The sequence below is a fragment of the Oryctolagus cuniculus genome, chromosome 7, assembly GCF_051225735.1.
Source record: "Oryctolagus cuniculus isolate XC-2025 breed Fujian yellow rabbit chromosome 7, ASM5122573v1, whole genome shotgun sequence".
Lineage (NCBI taxonomy): Eukaryota > Metazoa > Chordata > Mammalia > Lagomorpha > Leporidae > Oryctolagus > Oryctolagus cuniculus.
The window spans coordinates 118,903,038-118,918,971 of NC_142873.1; the positions used below are offsets into that span (position 1 = coordinate 118,903,038).

The following is a 15,934-nucleotide window of genomic DNA, read 5'->3' on the forward strand; positions in this document are numbered from 1 at the left end:
CCTGCCACTCATGGGGGAGACAGAGAAGAAGCTCCTGGCTCCTGGCTTTGTTTGGCCTGGCCCAGCCCTGACCATTGCAGCCATCTGGTGAGTGAACCAGCAGATGGAATCTCTCTCTCTCTCTCTCTCTCTCTCTCTCTCTCTCCCCCTCTATCTATTCTCTCACTCTTATTCCCAATTCCCATTTTGCCTATGAGGATGCTGAGGCAGAGATGGAGAAAGTCACTTGTCATGGCCACTCAGATGGTACCTGGTAGAGCTCATGCACAGGTGGTCTGGATTCAGGGTTCACGTTCATCTGGTTATAAACTTGAGCTGACCTTGGGCTGGCTCTGCCTTTCCTTCTCATCCACACAAAATCTAGGGGTAGCCAGCACTAACTGCCAGCCACATGAGCGTGCCAGCGTGGACGTTCTGAATGCCTGCAGCCTTGCTGACATCACAGGTGGCAGAAGAACCGCCCAGCTGGGCACAGAAACCCACAGGATCATGAGACATCTTAAAATAGGCTTTATTTTAAGCCAGCAGTTTGGGGGTGGCTTGCTCCATAGCAATAGATAAGTGAAACAGCTCTCAGCAGCAAACACTGCAGACCAGGCTCTGTGTGCAGTTTTTTCTCCGTTTCAGGGCCGGCTAAGAGCCTGTGCCTGCAGCACCTGGAACAGGGCTTGTCTCTCCTGAATGGTGTCAAGGTCAAGGACGACGCTCTCGTAGCTGGGAGGGGGCAGGGCCGGCGGGGTCCCAAGCAGGGCATCTCTCGGGGCACTGTGCTTCAGGTCTGCCTGCATGGGGTACACAGGTGGGGTCGGCAGCCCCTCAGCCAGTGGTTGGTGCATGGCTTCCAAATAAGTGGGGATGGTGACTCCCTCTGGGGTCCTGGGAACACAGAACAAGGGCTGTTAGCAAGGGCTCGTGCAGACACCTACTGTGTGCCAGAGAACAGGAGGAGGCTGGGGCGGGGGAGGCTTCCCACCCTGGCCTTCCTGCCTGGGCGGCTTCCGAGTATCCCGTATGTATGACTGATGCATGGCAAGAGCCAGCCCCTGTAGGCCCCTGCAGACCTCAGCCCTCCCGCCTCTCCCTCCGTGCCCCACATGTGCCCACTACACTCCTCAAGCCTCCTCCATTGTCTCCGCAGGGACAGCCCTCCCCGTGCCCCTCCCCCATCCTGCTGCTCCTTGGAGACTGTTCTCCTTACCACTCCCCCCCACCCCATGTGCACAAGCGCGCACGCACACGCACCCCTCCCACTCCCCACTCTGGGCTCCCACATGCTCTCCTCTGCCGCCACCTGGCCCTGCTTGGTTGTTCCAAGGACAGGGAGTGACTCTGAGTGTCTACAGGCTGCGTAACATACAGACAGACAGACAAAAAGACCCTGGCTTACTGAAATCTCCTTGACCAGATTACAGCTGTGGTGCTCAGAGCACCCGCAGGCTTCCAGCCCTGGTATGGGAAGTCGGCCATGGGACTACCTGCGCTTGCCTCCAGAGCCGCGCTCCCGGCCTCCTTGGCAGGGAAGGGCAGGACCAAGAACAGGGCTCCCGGATGCTGGTAAGCTGGGTCCCATTGCTGTGTGACCTGGGCCCTGTTCACACCTCTGAGCCCCTTTCTCCTCATCTGTAAAATGGGGATCATCATCCCCATGTCACAGATTCAGGGCGGGGAGACACTTTGGGAAAAGCTTCGGCAGCATTCAGAAAGAGGTGAGCCGCCCAGAGCCCCCAGCCCCTGCCCTGCTCACCTGCTGGCCACGCCCCTGCCCCTCCCCAGCTCTTCGAGGCCTGGGGACAGGAGCTGGGCTCTGGGTCTGCCTGGGGCCACCCAGCAGGCGACAGCTGGCACAGCCAGGCACAGGTGCCCGGTGAGCTCAGCCGGAGCAGGAAGTTTGCTTAGAGGGCAGGTGTGGAGCGGCCCTCGGGCCACCCACTGTTGCCTTGGTGGCCAGCAGGGCCTACCCAGCCCTAAGTCTCCAAGGCCCTGGCCTAAAACACCAGGAACCGCACACTCCTGGGAGGAGGGCTCTGTTCACGGCGTATTCTGGGTACATAGTGGGTTAGTGGCGGGGGGGGGTGTCCTGCCAGGACAGTCTCCACGCACAGGCAGCTGCACCTGGGCTGGCGCTCACCCACGCTGGGGCCTGGCACTGGCCTCGCTGTCCCTCAGCCAAGTGAGGCAAACACAGTGGGGGAAGCAGAGGAACATGTGTTCAGCCCACAGCTGGGCCCTGTAATCTCACTTCCTACTCCTGAGCATCCCGGTGGGGGAGGAGGCAGCAGCTCCCACGTGTTTCACAGATGCGTGGATAAAGCACGGGCTTTGCTGTGATGGCGAGGCTCACGCTGACTCCACCCATCACACCTCTTTCCTAAGCTAAAACCTCACCCTGCCTCAGTTTCTTCATCTGTAAAATTGGGCCTCGTCCTTGTATGAATCTCACTAGCCGGTGAGGGTCAAGTCAGGGAGTGTGCCGGGGAGCACGCTGTACGCTGTAACACCCGGCCCTGGCGGAGAAGCGGAAGTGTGCACAACCCTGACAGCAGACACACTTCCCACCGATCCGTCTCCGGAGCCCACCAGCATCACAGGCAAAGGGCTGTCCCCACTGGGACTGTCAGAGGGGGCTCTGACATGGCTCAGGAAACCTGAGCTGCCAGTACAAGGACACAGAAAAAGGAGCGGAGACTGAACTTGGTCTTGCCTGCTGTCCCCACTGAAGGTGGGGCCGTGGGGCGGGGCTGCCAGTCAGGGTGCGGGCTCCCCAGGGTCAGGGGCACTATATGCGGCCCACGACTGTCTTGTCAGATCTCTGAGCAGGCCCCGTGCCCAGCACACGTTCCATCAGTAGTTAAGGCCACAGAGAAGGAGTAGATGATTACACGGGGATGGGGAGTCCCAGGAGGGGGCGGGTCCTGCACCAGCCATCAGCCAGGGGGCCTCTGGCTGTGACCTGACGGCCAGGTACCCGGGGCAAAGGCAGCCCAGGAGCCTCCCTGCGGGCCTGCTGGGGGCTGCGTGGGCGGCTGGGCTGAGCAGACACCATGTCGGGGACGGGAACAAGGGTGGGCAGCTCGCATGGGCTGCTGCCTTGACACCCAGCCACCCTGGTTTCAGAGCCCAACACTGGGGTCCCAGGGCCTAAAGCAGGCCCCTAAGTGGGCTTCCTGCTGGACGAGGTGGCCCAGGTCCTGCTGCGTCAACAGGGCGTGTGTGCGGATGCCACCTGCCCCATGCATGCAGACCAGGCACCAGGCCAGAGCGTCTTGGGCCTGGCCTGCTTCCTGCTGGCTGCTGCCTGGGAGCCAGTCTTCTCCCAGGAGGAAGGAAGGCGCCAGCCCTGGCCTCCAACAGTCAGCTCGCACCGCATCGGACCCAGATGCCATCCTTGCTGGTCCTGGGACAGCCCAGGCCGCCAGTGCGAATGCTCCTGCACCTTTAACTGGAGGTAGGTTTTCCTTGCAACAAAGACTGGCTCCTGGAGGTCACAGGTTGGAGGTCAGAGGTCGGAGGTCAGGCTCAGCACCTCGTGCCTCAGCCCAGGGCTTAGGCAGCGGTGGAAGAAGGCGCTGCAGCCAGCAGGGCCCGCACTCTCCAGCCTGTGAGCTGCACCTTCCTCTCTGCCACCGGCAACAGTGACTCGCTGCCAAGGGAGGCGGGCAGGAGGGGACCACAGAGGCCCCTCCCTGGGAGGCAGAGCGCAGCAAAGGCGCGGGCGATGCCTGTGCTGTTACCAGGCACAAGCCAGCTCTGGGCTGGGCTGATGCTCTCGTTACAGCTCCAGTACAGTCTGACATCCCAGCCGAGTTGTTTCGCAGCGTGTATTTCTCACAGACTTTGTGGAGCTCCCTGGTATCCACACAGAACATATCAGATACACACTACATTTGTGGTGTTTAAATGTCCCGGGAGAGGATTAAGAAAAAACGGCCAAGAAGACTGAGTGGAGGCGGTAATGAGAAAAGATTGAGAAGTGCTGGCATAATGCACTCTCCCACCCTCTCACCCTCCACCCCAGCCCACCCCCCGGCCTTTGCCCCAGGCTCTTTTGCCCCCTGTCTGCTTGAGAAGTCCCGTGCCATGCACCTGCTGTGTGCCCAGCCACAGGCTAAGCTCTGCACACCACAAGCTGATCCCATCCTCCCACAGACGCTAAGCGTGGGCACCCGTGTCCAGGTGCTGCCTGTGACACACAGCAGTTGGATGACCTTGGCCAAGCTACCTGACATCTCGGTGCCTGGCTGTTCTCCTCTACATATGGGATTAACGACAATCAGCACCTAGCGCAGGGGGCTGCTGTAGGACTCGGTGAGTGTCTTACAATAGCGCCTGGTGCTGGCTGGAACACTACAAGTCCTTGCCATTAGCCTCATTCCTATTCTATTTCAGATGAGGAAGTGGAGATTCCCAGAGCTGGTCAGGGATAGACAGGGACCCAGTGGGCGTGACCCCTGTGCCAGGGCCCTCCACTCCTCTGCCACTCTGCTCCACAAAAGGCTGAGGCCAGTTGCCACCTCCCCATGGAAGCCCTTCTGGCTTTCTCCATGACTCCACAGGACCATGTCCGCCCCTCGCTCACGGCTCTAACTACTCTGGTTTGTCATCTGTCTCGGTCGTGGAAGGCCTGATGCCAGGTTGTGTGACTGGGCCCCCCAGCCCCCTGCTGACCTGCAGCTCTTCTTGTCCAATGCCTCCACGGTACAGTAGTCCAGGTCTCTGGGGCAAGGGTGCGGGTCCCACTGGGGCGGCCCCTGCATGCTGGCCTTGAGGGACCAGAGCAGGCCACAGAGCAGCAGCAGGCCCCCAACGCTGCAGCAGAGGAAGCTGACCGGCCTGAGCAGGGGGCCGGGGGCGGCAGGGGCGGGGTGCTCGGTGGGCAAGGCCTGCTGGGTGGGCAGGGCACCTGCCTCTCCTTCACTCCACCAGGCGAAGCACAGTGTCCCGGTCACCAGAATCACCAAGCCGCCAGCTGTCATGCAACAGCGGGTGGTGGAGGCCAGGCGGCGGCCATTGCACATCTGGACAGGGCAAAGGAGAGAGAAGAGCAAGTGGGCCGCTGCTCGGGTCCTGGGGAGCCCAGGTACAATTTCCCCGTGAGCGAGGGCACTGTGAGACCCTGGAGAGATCGTGGGATGCAGATGAAGACTTGGCAGTGCCCTCTGGGAGCCACAAACAACACGTGTCGGGTTCCTGGCACCACGCCCGGGGCCTGGTCAGAGCGGCCAGGTGTGGCCCTGCTCATTCTGGGACTCTGCAGGCGCCAGGAGCTTTGTCACCTGCTGGGTACCAGAGGCTGGGGGCCAGGAGAGGGAGCACTTGACAGGCGGGCCACCCAGGCCCACGGGGGCGCCACGCTGCCCTCCCCATCTGACAGGAAAAGATTTGAAAACCCGGAACAAGGGGGAAAGAGCACGCTGAAAAGTCTGAGGGTGAACTTCACGACGTGGGACAAAACGTCATGCGCAGCACAGAGATGCTCACCGTGGCCTTGTCTAGGAGGCCATGATGTGGAAAGAGCCAGAATGTCCAAGTATAAAGAAATGGAAAGGTGGGGCCAGCGCTGTGGTGTAGCCGATAAAGCCGCTGCCTGCAACACTAGCATCCCACAGGGTGCCGCTTCGTGTCCCGGCTGCTCACTGCACTTCTGATCCGGCTCCCTCCTATTGGCCTGGGAAAAGCAACCAAAGACAGCCCCAGTGCTTGCGCCCCTGCACCCATGTGGAAGACCTGGATGTAGCTTCTGGCTCCTGGTTTTGGCCTGGTCTACTGCTGGACAGTGAAGCAGCAGATGGAAGATCTCTCTCTCTCTCTCTCTCTCTCTCTCTCCACCTTACTCTGTAACTCCACCTTTCAAAATAAATAAATCTTTTTTAAAAAAAGTGAATGTGGGCCGGTGCCGCGGCTCAAGAGGCTAATCCTCCACCTTGCGGCACCGGCACACCGGGTTCTAGTCCCGGTCGGGGCGCCAGATTCTGTCCCGGTTGCCCCTCTTCCAGGCCAGCTCTCTGCTGCGGCCTGGGAGGGCAGTGGAGGATGGCCCAAGTGCTTGGGCCCTGCACCCCATGGGAGACCAGGAGAAGCACCTGGCTCCTGGCTTCGGATCAGCGCGGTGCGCCAGCCGCAGCGGCCATTGGGGGGTGAACCAATGGTAAAGGAAGACCTTTCTCTCTGTCTCTCTCTCTCTCTCTCACTGTCCACTCTGTCTGTCAAAAAAAAGAAAAGAAAAAAGTGAATGTGGCAAAATGTTCAAAAAGCAAAGCGGGAAGTAACCCACAGCGTGACTTCTGGGTGGAATGATTAACATTAATCCATTTAAAACACATCCAAGAAACTCAGCACAAGCGTTTGGCAACCGGGAGGAAGCACACGTGATGCCGTGCTATCTTCAAGCTATTGGAAGGAAGCCTGGCCCTGGCCCACACAGACTGCTGAGGCCGAAGCCTGGGAGCAGGCTGTCCCCAAGGCCACCCTGTAGGCTGTGCACTGTCCCCACACTTCCCTCGGCCTGCTGGCTTCCACGGGCTCCTCCCAGGACAGCCCAGTCCTCACCGGAGAAAGCTTCTCTGAGGACACATGAAAATGCCCAAGGGCCCTTCCCCTGTCTCCCTCCCTAGCCCCTGACGCCACTGGAAGCAAAGAGAGAGGCCACTTGTCAGTGCCTAGGATTCCCCGCCTGTGAATTCCTGCCTCCGGTGTGCAGCTCATGCAGGGAGAAAAAAAAGCCGGCTACACCTGCACCCTGCCCCGTCAGACAGTGCAGGAAGGCTGGAGAAGGCAGTAGGTGCAAAATGCACCAGCAAACCAGCCAGAGGGCACCCTCACCTGTGTGCTAGGGGCCCGGGGAAGGCCTGCTGCACGCTCAGCACCTGCCCGAGTTCCCCGCGGTCAGGGCCGGGAAGACGCTCATTTTACCAAAGAGGAGACACAGTCCCAAGAGGCAAGGGAGCCGCCCAAGTTCAGAGACAGGGACTCCCGCCTGCACCAGGGGACTGGGAGGCGTTTTACTCTGCCTGAAAGTGGCCGCGGCTCCTTGTGGGGAAAGGAAGGAACCACAGACGAGAATATAATGCAACACAGAAGTCACCACACGTGCTGCCGCCCCGAGAGGAGCACTGGCCCTGCGGGGACGCATCCTGTCCACTGCTCCTTTGGCCTGCACACAGAGGGTGTGCTGGGCAAGAAGCTTGCTGGGCATCACGCCCTGTATTTTGCAGCTGCCCCATGGCTTACTCCACACAACCCAGGACAACCCCTGGGGCAACAGCTTGTCCCAGGTCAGTGCTGGACTTAGAAACAGGTCTAAGCCGATGCCAGTCTCTCTGTGTGTGCACAGCCAAGCCTCTCCCTATGCGGTGGGGACCACACTGAGCAGAGATGTGTGCACGTAGACATCTTTCGCATGGGCAGCCCTCACGCTCACCACGTACTGCCCTCCTTTCTGGCCTCGAGGTCCCCAGGCCTCAGACAGGCCTGCACAGCGGCCCACAGGGTGTTCCCACCTGGGTCACCTGTGTGTGCATTGCCCTCCCTCCCTAGGGACCCCCTCCCCCACTGCAGGCAGGGTAGCCTGCCATCCTGGGTGCTGTCAACATCGCCTGTTCCACTGTGCCGCGGTGGCTTGCTTTGTTACAGATCAGGCTGGGACCCGCTACCAGCAGGAGGTTCTGGCCCCCGCCCCCTGTCCAAGAGGGGGTCTTCAGGCAGTAGCTCAGCTCTCAGGACCATGCACCTCCAGATCTGGACCCTGATCGGGGAGGAAGGAAGGGCTCCCTGCCCTGGGAATGGCATAGCCCCAGTCCAGCGGGAGTGGAGGAGACAGGCAAGAAGTTCCACCAATCTCAGGAAAGTCCCACCTCCAATCCGGGCACTCACTCAGGACCTGCCAGGTTGCCTTTGCCTCCACTGCCCTCCCACCCATCTCCTTCAGCCACCCCCCACCCCCCGCTGCCTTTCCCCAAACTCCTACCTGGGAGCCCTCTGCTCCAATCCAGGGCCCTCACTGGATGCCTTGTTCCAGATCCACCCCTTCCCAGAAGTCCTTCTGCTGGGAGCCCCACCCCTCCAGCCAGGGCAGCGGGGTCAGATCTCTCCGTCACCCCTCTGACCAGGGTTATTCTGTCAGCTCTGGTACCCTGGGCAGCCTATTCCACCTGTCTGAGCTCAAATCTTCAGAGGAGATGCCAGCTATAGATGAGGCAGCGTGACACCGAGCTGGGCAGAGGCGGGGCTCTGCTCCCACACTGGGCACGCCATCTAGCTCCTGCAGCCTCAGTGCTCTGCTCTGTGAAGTGGGCACAGCACCACCAGCTTGCCTGAGAAGATTAAAATACATGGAGGGGCCAGCACTATGGCACAGTAGGTTCTGCCTGTGGTACTGGCATCCCATATGGGTGCCAGTTCGAGTCCTGGCTGCTCCACTTCCAATCCAGCTCTTTGCCATGGCCTGAGAAAGCCTTGGAAGATGGCCCAAGTCCTTGGGCCCCTGCACTCATGTGGGAACCCCAGAAGAAGCTCCTGGCTCCTGGCTTCAGATCAGCCAATTGGGGAGTGAACAAGCAAATGGAAAATCTCTCTCTCTCTCTGAATTTCCTTCTCTCTGTGTAACTCTTTCAAATAAAATAAATAAATCTTAAAAAAAAAAATACATGGAAACCACTTATTCTCCTAGCGTTAGGCTTTTTCTTTGCACAGCAGCACTTAGTACCCGTCGGCACCCTCCATCTTACCGCACCTGCCCACCGGGCACCAGGGCCAGCCTGCAGGGACGTCAGGGCTAGGAAGCCCCGCCGAGCCCCCATCTCGACTCCAGGTGACCAAGAAGGGCACTTGGGTGCCAGTTTCCATGAAGATCGAAACTCTGAGTGAGAACTGGGCTGACCCAGCCCTTTCTAACCACCAGGGAAACCGAGGCCACCCCGCAAGTTAGAGCCCAGGCGGATGCTGCCCGCAAGCCACTGCGGCCAAGCTTAAGGGACGGGCGCTAGAAGCCGCCGAGATGTCGCAAGCCAGGGCGAGAAGGACGCTTACCCCGTGCCGGGGCGCGTGGAGACGGTGGGCGGGCGGCGGTCCCGTCGGGGGCTGGGGGGGTCTCCCGCTGCCCATGGGGCGCTGAGCCCGGCTACGCCCTCTGCTCGCAAGGCGCCCGCCGCAAGTCGGGAGCGCTATCCGCCCCCTCTCTCCTCCCAGACGCGTCCCTATGGCTCGCGGGTCCGGCGACTCCCGGTGGCCTGTGGCCGTGGCTTGGGCGGCTCCAGGTGCCCAGTCGCCAGCCACTCCCGCTCCGCCCGAACTTAAAGTGACAGCGCGACTGGGCCTGGCTGGAGAGGCGGGGCGGCGGGGCCATCCCCGGAACTGCTGGAAATGTCAGTCCTTGGGGCGGCGGTGGAGGGCGGGGGGGGGGGGGGGTGGCGGCAAGGCGGCCTCCTCCTCCCATTCTACAGACAGGGAAACTGAGGCCCGAAGCGGCAAGTCTCCCGCCTACAGCGCGGATGTAACCTTGAGGGCCTTTTTCTTCTCACCGTGGTCAGTCGGAGAGCAAAGTCCCCAGCCAGCGTGACGGAGCGTAAGGCGTTCTTGGCGAAGAAGACCCGCATCCAGGCCCTCCCAGGTCGCTGTCTAACTGCAGAGGTCTGACCTGCTCCTCCAGACTCGCCCCCGTCCCACAGGGGAGGACGGGGGTCGCCAGCTCGCACCTGCGCATGTGAAGGGAGTCAGTTCTAGGATCTGTTAGGATCTGGGTTTTGCTACTGCATTTTTCTGCTGCTCCAATCAATCAGGTGGAGTCAGAGTGCCTCCAGCCATGCCAAGGCTTCCCCCTGGAGCTGTGGTGGCCACCTCCTCCTCCAGCCCAGCGACATGGACGGCGGAAGGTCAGAGCGTCCGTGTGGGAGCAGAAGCTCAGAGCCGCAGGGCAGGTCAGACGCAGGGCCCAGGCCCCCTGTTCCCAGACTCCCGGGCCTGAGGATGCCTTCCAGCCCGGAGCCCTGGAGTGCTCCGAGCACCAGTGCTTCCTCTGGGACAGTGTTTCAGCTGTCACCTCGTCTCCCCATCCCTGGGTGTGCTGTCTGTGTGCACAGAGACAGGCTCAGGGAGGGGCAGTGGCCTGGGCAAGCCCATGGGGCTCAGAAGCAGCTGAGCCTAGCTGGGGACCCGGCAGGCCTCCTTCAACCTTGCCTATTCCAGAGGTGGGCAGCATCCGGAACCAGAGGCCACTGGCAGCCCTGTGGGTCAGGGGAGAAGACAGTGGGCAGCTAAGGCCATGGATCGTTCAGCCCCACTCATTGCTGCAAGGCATAAGTTCATCATTGGTTAAAAGAGACCCTCCCAGGGCCCAGCCAAGGAGCTGAGCTCCTGCCTCGCAGCATGAGGGTGATTTGATTGGGTCCCTGGCTCCCAACTTCATCCCAGCCCAGCTCCAGGCATTTGGGGAGTGATGCAGCAGATGGGAGTGCTTTGTCTGTGTGTGTGTGTGTGTGTCCCACCCCCACCCCAGGCTGAGGTCCCGGCCTGGGCAGGATGAAGTTGCTGGGATACACCCAAGCATGGCTGAAACTGGAGCCTCCTGGCCCAGGCTGGAAACTAGGGCCACAGAATTGGCCAGGTGGTGATTTCTGTCCTGTCAGCTACTCCCAGGCCAGAAGAGGAAGTCAGGCCACGGGCCATGTGCTTCTCCCTCTCTTTTTATTTCTTTTTAAAGATTTATTTATTTATTTGAAAGGCAGATTTACAGAGAGGCAGAAGCAGAGAGAGAGAGAGAGAGAGAGAGAGAGTCGTCTTCCATCCATTGGTTCACTCCCCAAATGGCTGCAATGGCCAGAGCTGCGCCTATCCGAAGCCAGGAGCTAAGAGCTTCTTCTGGGTCTCCCATGTGGGTGGGACTTGGGCCATCTTCTACTGCTTTCCCAGGCCACAGCAGAGAGCTGAATCAGAAGTGGAGCAGCTGGGACTTGAACCGGCGCCATATGGGATGCCGGCATTGCAGGCAGCATCTTTACCCGCTACACCACAATGCTGGCCCCCACATTCTTCTCTTGAAGCTGTGATCTCGTTGTCTATAAGATGGAAACAATAGTAGCTTCTCACCAGGGTTGTCTGTTAGATCTTATCCCCTGGGGAGCCAGCCTGGCTCTGCTGTCACGTGACATGGTGGCTCCATTTGGGAATCTTCCCTGGTCCATGGTGACCCCAACCCCACCCCGGGAGCAGGGAGCAGGCGTGATGCAGCTCACACCTGGATCCAGCCAGACCCGGCCCACCTGGGACCAGAGCGGCTGGTTGGGGCTAATGGGGATCTAGGGATCTGGCCCATTCCTCTGGCTCCATCTTCTTCCTCCCCCTCCCAGGTAAACTGGTCCAGCCTCCAGGTCTGCGTGACACTCAGGCATGGTGGTGAGCTCGCAGGCTGGGATGCACCTGCAGACCCTCGCTGAACAAGCAACTGGGCCACTCAGAGAAGAAAACTGGTCACCAGCTTCTGCCTCAAGGGGGCAGGCAGGGAAGGGGCTGTCGCTGGTACCCACTCATTGCAGGTCAAGTCCTGGAGGTTTGGAGAGAAGGGTGTTGCCCACGGTTCTCAGCTCGGAAGCAGGGAAGTGGGGAGAAGAGGTGTTGGATCCACCTGCGTCTGGATCTTCCAGAGCTTGTGCACTTTTCCATTTTTACCACATTGCCCCTTCCCCAGTTACAGCGTGGGCTGCTGCTACCACCTCCCCCGGCCTGTCCGTCCCCAGAGCCACCTGCCTGTCACGCACACCAGCTTGCGCTTCCTGACCAGTGTGTCACCTGCCTAAAGCTCTCGCTGGCTCCCCATCGCCCTCAGAATACCCACCTCAGCTCCTGAGCACCCTGGCTTTGTGAGCAGGTCCTGGGCACGCCCAAGCTTTGTTTCCTGTGCTCCCCACTGTGCCACTCTGGAGCTCGCTGTCTGCTGTGTCCCGGGTACAGCGCCCGCCCCCGCACCGGCTTCGCCTGGTAAGCTCACGCACTTCCTCGAAAACTCAGCTCACAGGTCACCTTCTCTGTGGGACCTCTCTGTGTCCCAGGGCAGCGTGATGTGGTCCCTCTTCATGACAGGTGGAAGAATGGCCTCCAGTGAAATGCTCCCGAAAAGCAGCCAGCCTGGGAGAAGGAATGAAACATCAGCCCTGGAACCAGAGGGCCCCAGGGGTGCTGTGAGGGTTAAGTGAACTATCATACAGTGTTGGACTCAGAGAGCAGCTGTCCCTGCTGGTGCCGTTCTTCTGTAAGCAGGAGACGACCTGTGGTCTTGGAAAAGCCTCCTCCCCACCTCCTGTCTCCAGGACAAGGGTCCGGTGTCCTTTTCCAGGGACTTCAGACTCAACCGGCCACGTGTGTATCTGACAAACATTGGCTCATGCATGGCACACCGGTTTTTCATCTAACACAAGCTACCATAAACATCTTTCTATTTTTCACTGCACTCTCATTAACTGCCTCTGTGTCTGGCTCCCCTACTGAATGCCTCTCAGAGGCAGACACGGACATCTTGTGCCCTGTCCCTGTGCCCCTTGCCATCTCTCAGCAGCACACAGTACGCCCACCGTGACTTTATGTTGCGAGCAGCATGGGACATGCAATGGGGGCTCTCTGTGCCCTGTCTCCGCAGGGAGGGAACAGGCTCAGTGTCTCCTGGCAGTGCAGCCTGGTCTGGTCAAGTCAGGAGCGACAGTGTCTTTAAAGTCTCAGGGTCGGCGCTGAGGTATAGCAGGTAAAGCCACTGCCTGCAGCACCAGCATCCCTTATGGGCACTGGTTCATGTCCATGCTGCTCCACTTCTGATCCAGCTCCCTGCTAATGCACGGGAAAGCAGTGGAAGATGGCCCGAGTGCTTGGAGCCCATGAGGAAGACCCAGATGAAGCTCCTAGCTCCTGGCTTCAGCCTGGCCCAGTACTGGCCATTGCAACCATCTGGGGAGTGAACCCGTGAAAGGAAGATCTGTGTGTGTGTGTGTGTGTGTGTGTGTGTGTGTGTAACTCTGACTTTCAAAATAAATACATAAAGCTTTTTTGGTGTTATTCCTTAACACCAAAAAAAATAACAAGATTCAGAGGTCCACTTCATAAAAGAGGTGGCTTAGGCCACTGCGATCAACCTCATCCTCCCAAGTGACTTTGGCAATGTGTGGAGACAGTTTGGGTTGCTATTGGCATCTAGTCGTAACAGCTCCTCCAAGAAAGAATTACCCAGCCCCAGGTGTCAAGTGCAGAGGTAGAGAAAGTCTGTATCTCATTCAGGATCCGGAGAGGGGCTGGTTCAAAGACGGTGCCCTGCAGAGAGACTCTGGGGCTGCTCCCAAAGGCGGAGCAGGAGCCAGCGGGCAGGAGCCTGGCCACACTCCCAGCCAGCGGCAGCAGGAGCCCTTTTGTCAGCTTTTGATACAGTAGTTCTGTGTTGGGGCTGGCATTAGAGCACAGTGGGGTAATCTGCCTCTTGCAGTGGCAGCATTCCATACCAGAATGCACTTAGAGTCCCGGCTGCTCCACTTCTGATCCAGCTCCCTGCTAATGAGCCTGATAAGGCAGCGGAAGATGACCCAAGTGCCTGAGCACCTGCCATTCACCCATGTGGGAGACCAAATGGAATTCCTGCTCCTGACCTTGTCCTGTTGCAGCCATTTAGGGAGTGAACCGGTGGATGGAAGATCTCTCTCTCTCTCTCTCTCTCTCTCTCTCTTCCCCCTCCCCCTCTCTCCCTCTCTCCCTCTCTCCCTTTCTCCATTACTCTGCCTTTAAAATAAATAAAATATATCTTAAAAAAGAGTTCTATTAGCATATCTTCGGGGAAAAGTCCTGGTGTGGGGGATAGGTAGAGAAAAGCTTTGAAAGCTGCCTTGATGTACAGGCCCAGAAAAGGAAAGTGAGTGACCCGGAGATGCACAGCAAACCTGAAACACAGCAGGGACTCAGACACAGAGCCCTGCTGTCCGAAGTCCTTTGTCCTTCGCCCAGCCCCTTAGCTACTGCGAAGAACCCTGACATCTTGAGCTAGGAGGCAGGCACCCAGGGGTGCCAGCAGCTATGGCCCACAGACCAAATCTGGCCCTCTGCCAAGTTTTTTTATGATCTGCCACCTGAAAATGGGCTTTACTTGTTTTAATGGTTGAAAAAATCCAAAGAAGACTTAGTGACACATGGAAATTTTATGCAACTGAAATTTTAGCATCTGTAACATTTTATTGGGATACAGCCACCCTCATTCTTACATATTAGTTTGTGCTACAATGTCAGAATTCAGTGGAGTGACAGAAACCATGTGTCCCCCTAAGCTCAAAACTATTTACTGCCCGCACCTTTACAGGAAATGCCAGCCCCTGCTCTAGACTGCGAGTCAGTCCCATCACCTATGTACTGTGCAATCTGGGCAGGTGACTGTGCCTCTCTGGGCCTCTTTACTGTGAAATAGGGGCAACGTTTCTCCCTAGAGAAAAGGGTAACTTGTTAGTTTTCTGTTGTTGCCTAACACATTCCCCCCCCACCCCCGCCTCAGCAGTTTAAAATAGCCTCTATTTACTATCCCACAGCTGCAGAGGTCTGAAGTCCTGGTGGGTTTAACAGGGTCCTCTGCTGGGGAGAGGAGGGTATTACCAGGGCTGTGGCTAGAGGCTCTGGGGTGGATCTGCTTCCAGGCTCACTCAGGGCCTTGGCACTGGAGGGCCCGTGTCCTCCTGGCCTTGCCAGTTGTCGGCCCGGGGGACACTCTCTGCGCCCTGGGCTGTCCTACCCAACTCGGCAATGGAAAGCCTCCCTCCAGTCAAACTTGCCTCTCCCTCAGGCCTCTGAAAAGGGCAGGCGACTGGCACCGCGGTGAAGACACCACTGGGACACTGCCTCCTGTATCAGAGTCCTGGCTCTGCTCTCTGTTCCAGCTTCCTACTGATGGGCACGCTGGAAGGCGGCAGGGGATGCTCAAATACTTCGGTCGCTGCCACCGACGTGGGACACCCGGTTGAGTTCCCAGCTCCCGGCTTTGGCTCGGAACAAGGCTGATGCAGGCATTGTGGGAAGCGAATCGGCAGGTAGAAGGGTTTTCTCCCTTAACAGCTTTTACTGAGAGACAATTTGTGGACCAGAAGACACCCATTTAAATCCACAGTGCGGTGGCTTTTAGCACATCCACGCAGCTGTCCGTCCAGCACCATCGTCTGTATCAGAACGCTCTATCACCCCCGGAAACTGCCAAACCCTAGTTCCGTCACTAACCTGCTTCCTGTCTCTGCGGATTTTCCTATTCTGGACATTTCTTATAAACGGAAATGTGAGAGATGGGGTTTTTTTGTGCCTGATTTATTTACTTGGCCTGTGATGTTTCAGCCTTATCAGGACAGCATTGCTTGTTACTGCTGAGCAATATTCCCCTGTATGGATATACAGGAGCCCCTTCTTTTTTTATTTTTATTTATTTGACAGGTAGAGTTATAGACAGTGAGAGAGAGACAGAGAGAAAGGTCTTCCTTCCGTTGGTTCACCTCCCAAATGGCCACCACAGCCGGTGCTGCGCTGATCCAAAGCCAGGAGCCAGGTGCTTCTCCTGGTCTCCCATGTGGTGCAGGGCCCAAGCACTTGGGCCATCCTCCACTGCCTTCCCGGGCCACAGCAGAGAGCTGAACTGGAAGAGGAGCAACTGGGACTAGAACTCAGTGCCCATATGGGATGCCGGCGCCGCAGGCAGAGGATTAACCAAGTGAGCCACAGTGCTGGCCCTGGGAGCCCCTTCTTACCTGTGGGGGACAGTGCGAGACCCTCAGTGGATGCCAGAGGCCATGGACAACACTGAATCCTACATATACCTTGATTTCTCCTATAGGTACATGCCTATGACAAAGTATAACTTGCAAATCAGGACAGTAAGAGATTAACAATAATACTACTGATAAAATTGGATAAGTGTAACAATATTCTGAGAAAATTGTCAACATCA

At 58.3% G+C, this 15,934-nt stretch overlaps 1 protein-coding gene across 1 annotated transcript; it reads right to left on the minus strand.

The window, feature by feature from the left end:
• Nucleotides 1–489: 489 nt before the first annotated feature.
• Nucleotides 490–9,297, minus strand: TMEM61 (transmembrane protein 61). The gene is made up of 3 exons (XM_008265200.5): nucleotides 9,025–9,297; nucleotides 4,666–5,015; nucleotides 490–876 (listed from the first exon to the last, which is right to left on the minus strand). Exons 1-3 carry the CDS (start codon nucleotides 9,097–9,099, stop codon nucleotides 624–626), a joined length of 678 nt encoding a protein of 225 aa, XP_008263422.4. The 5' UTR covers nucleotides 9,100–9,297; the 3' UTR covers nucleotides 490–623.
• Between the last annotated feature and the right edge of the window lie 6,637 nt (nucleotides 9,298–15,934).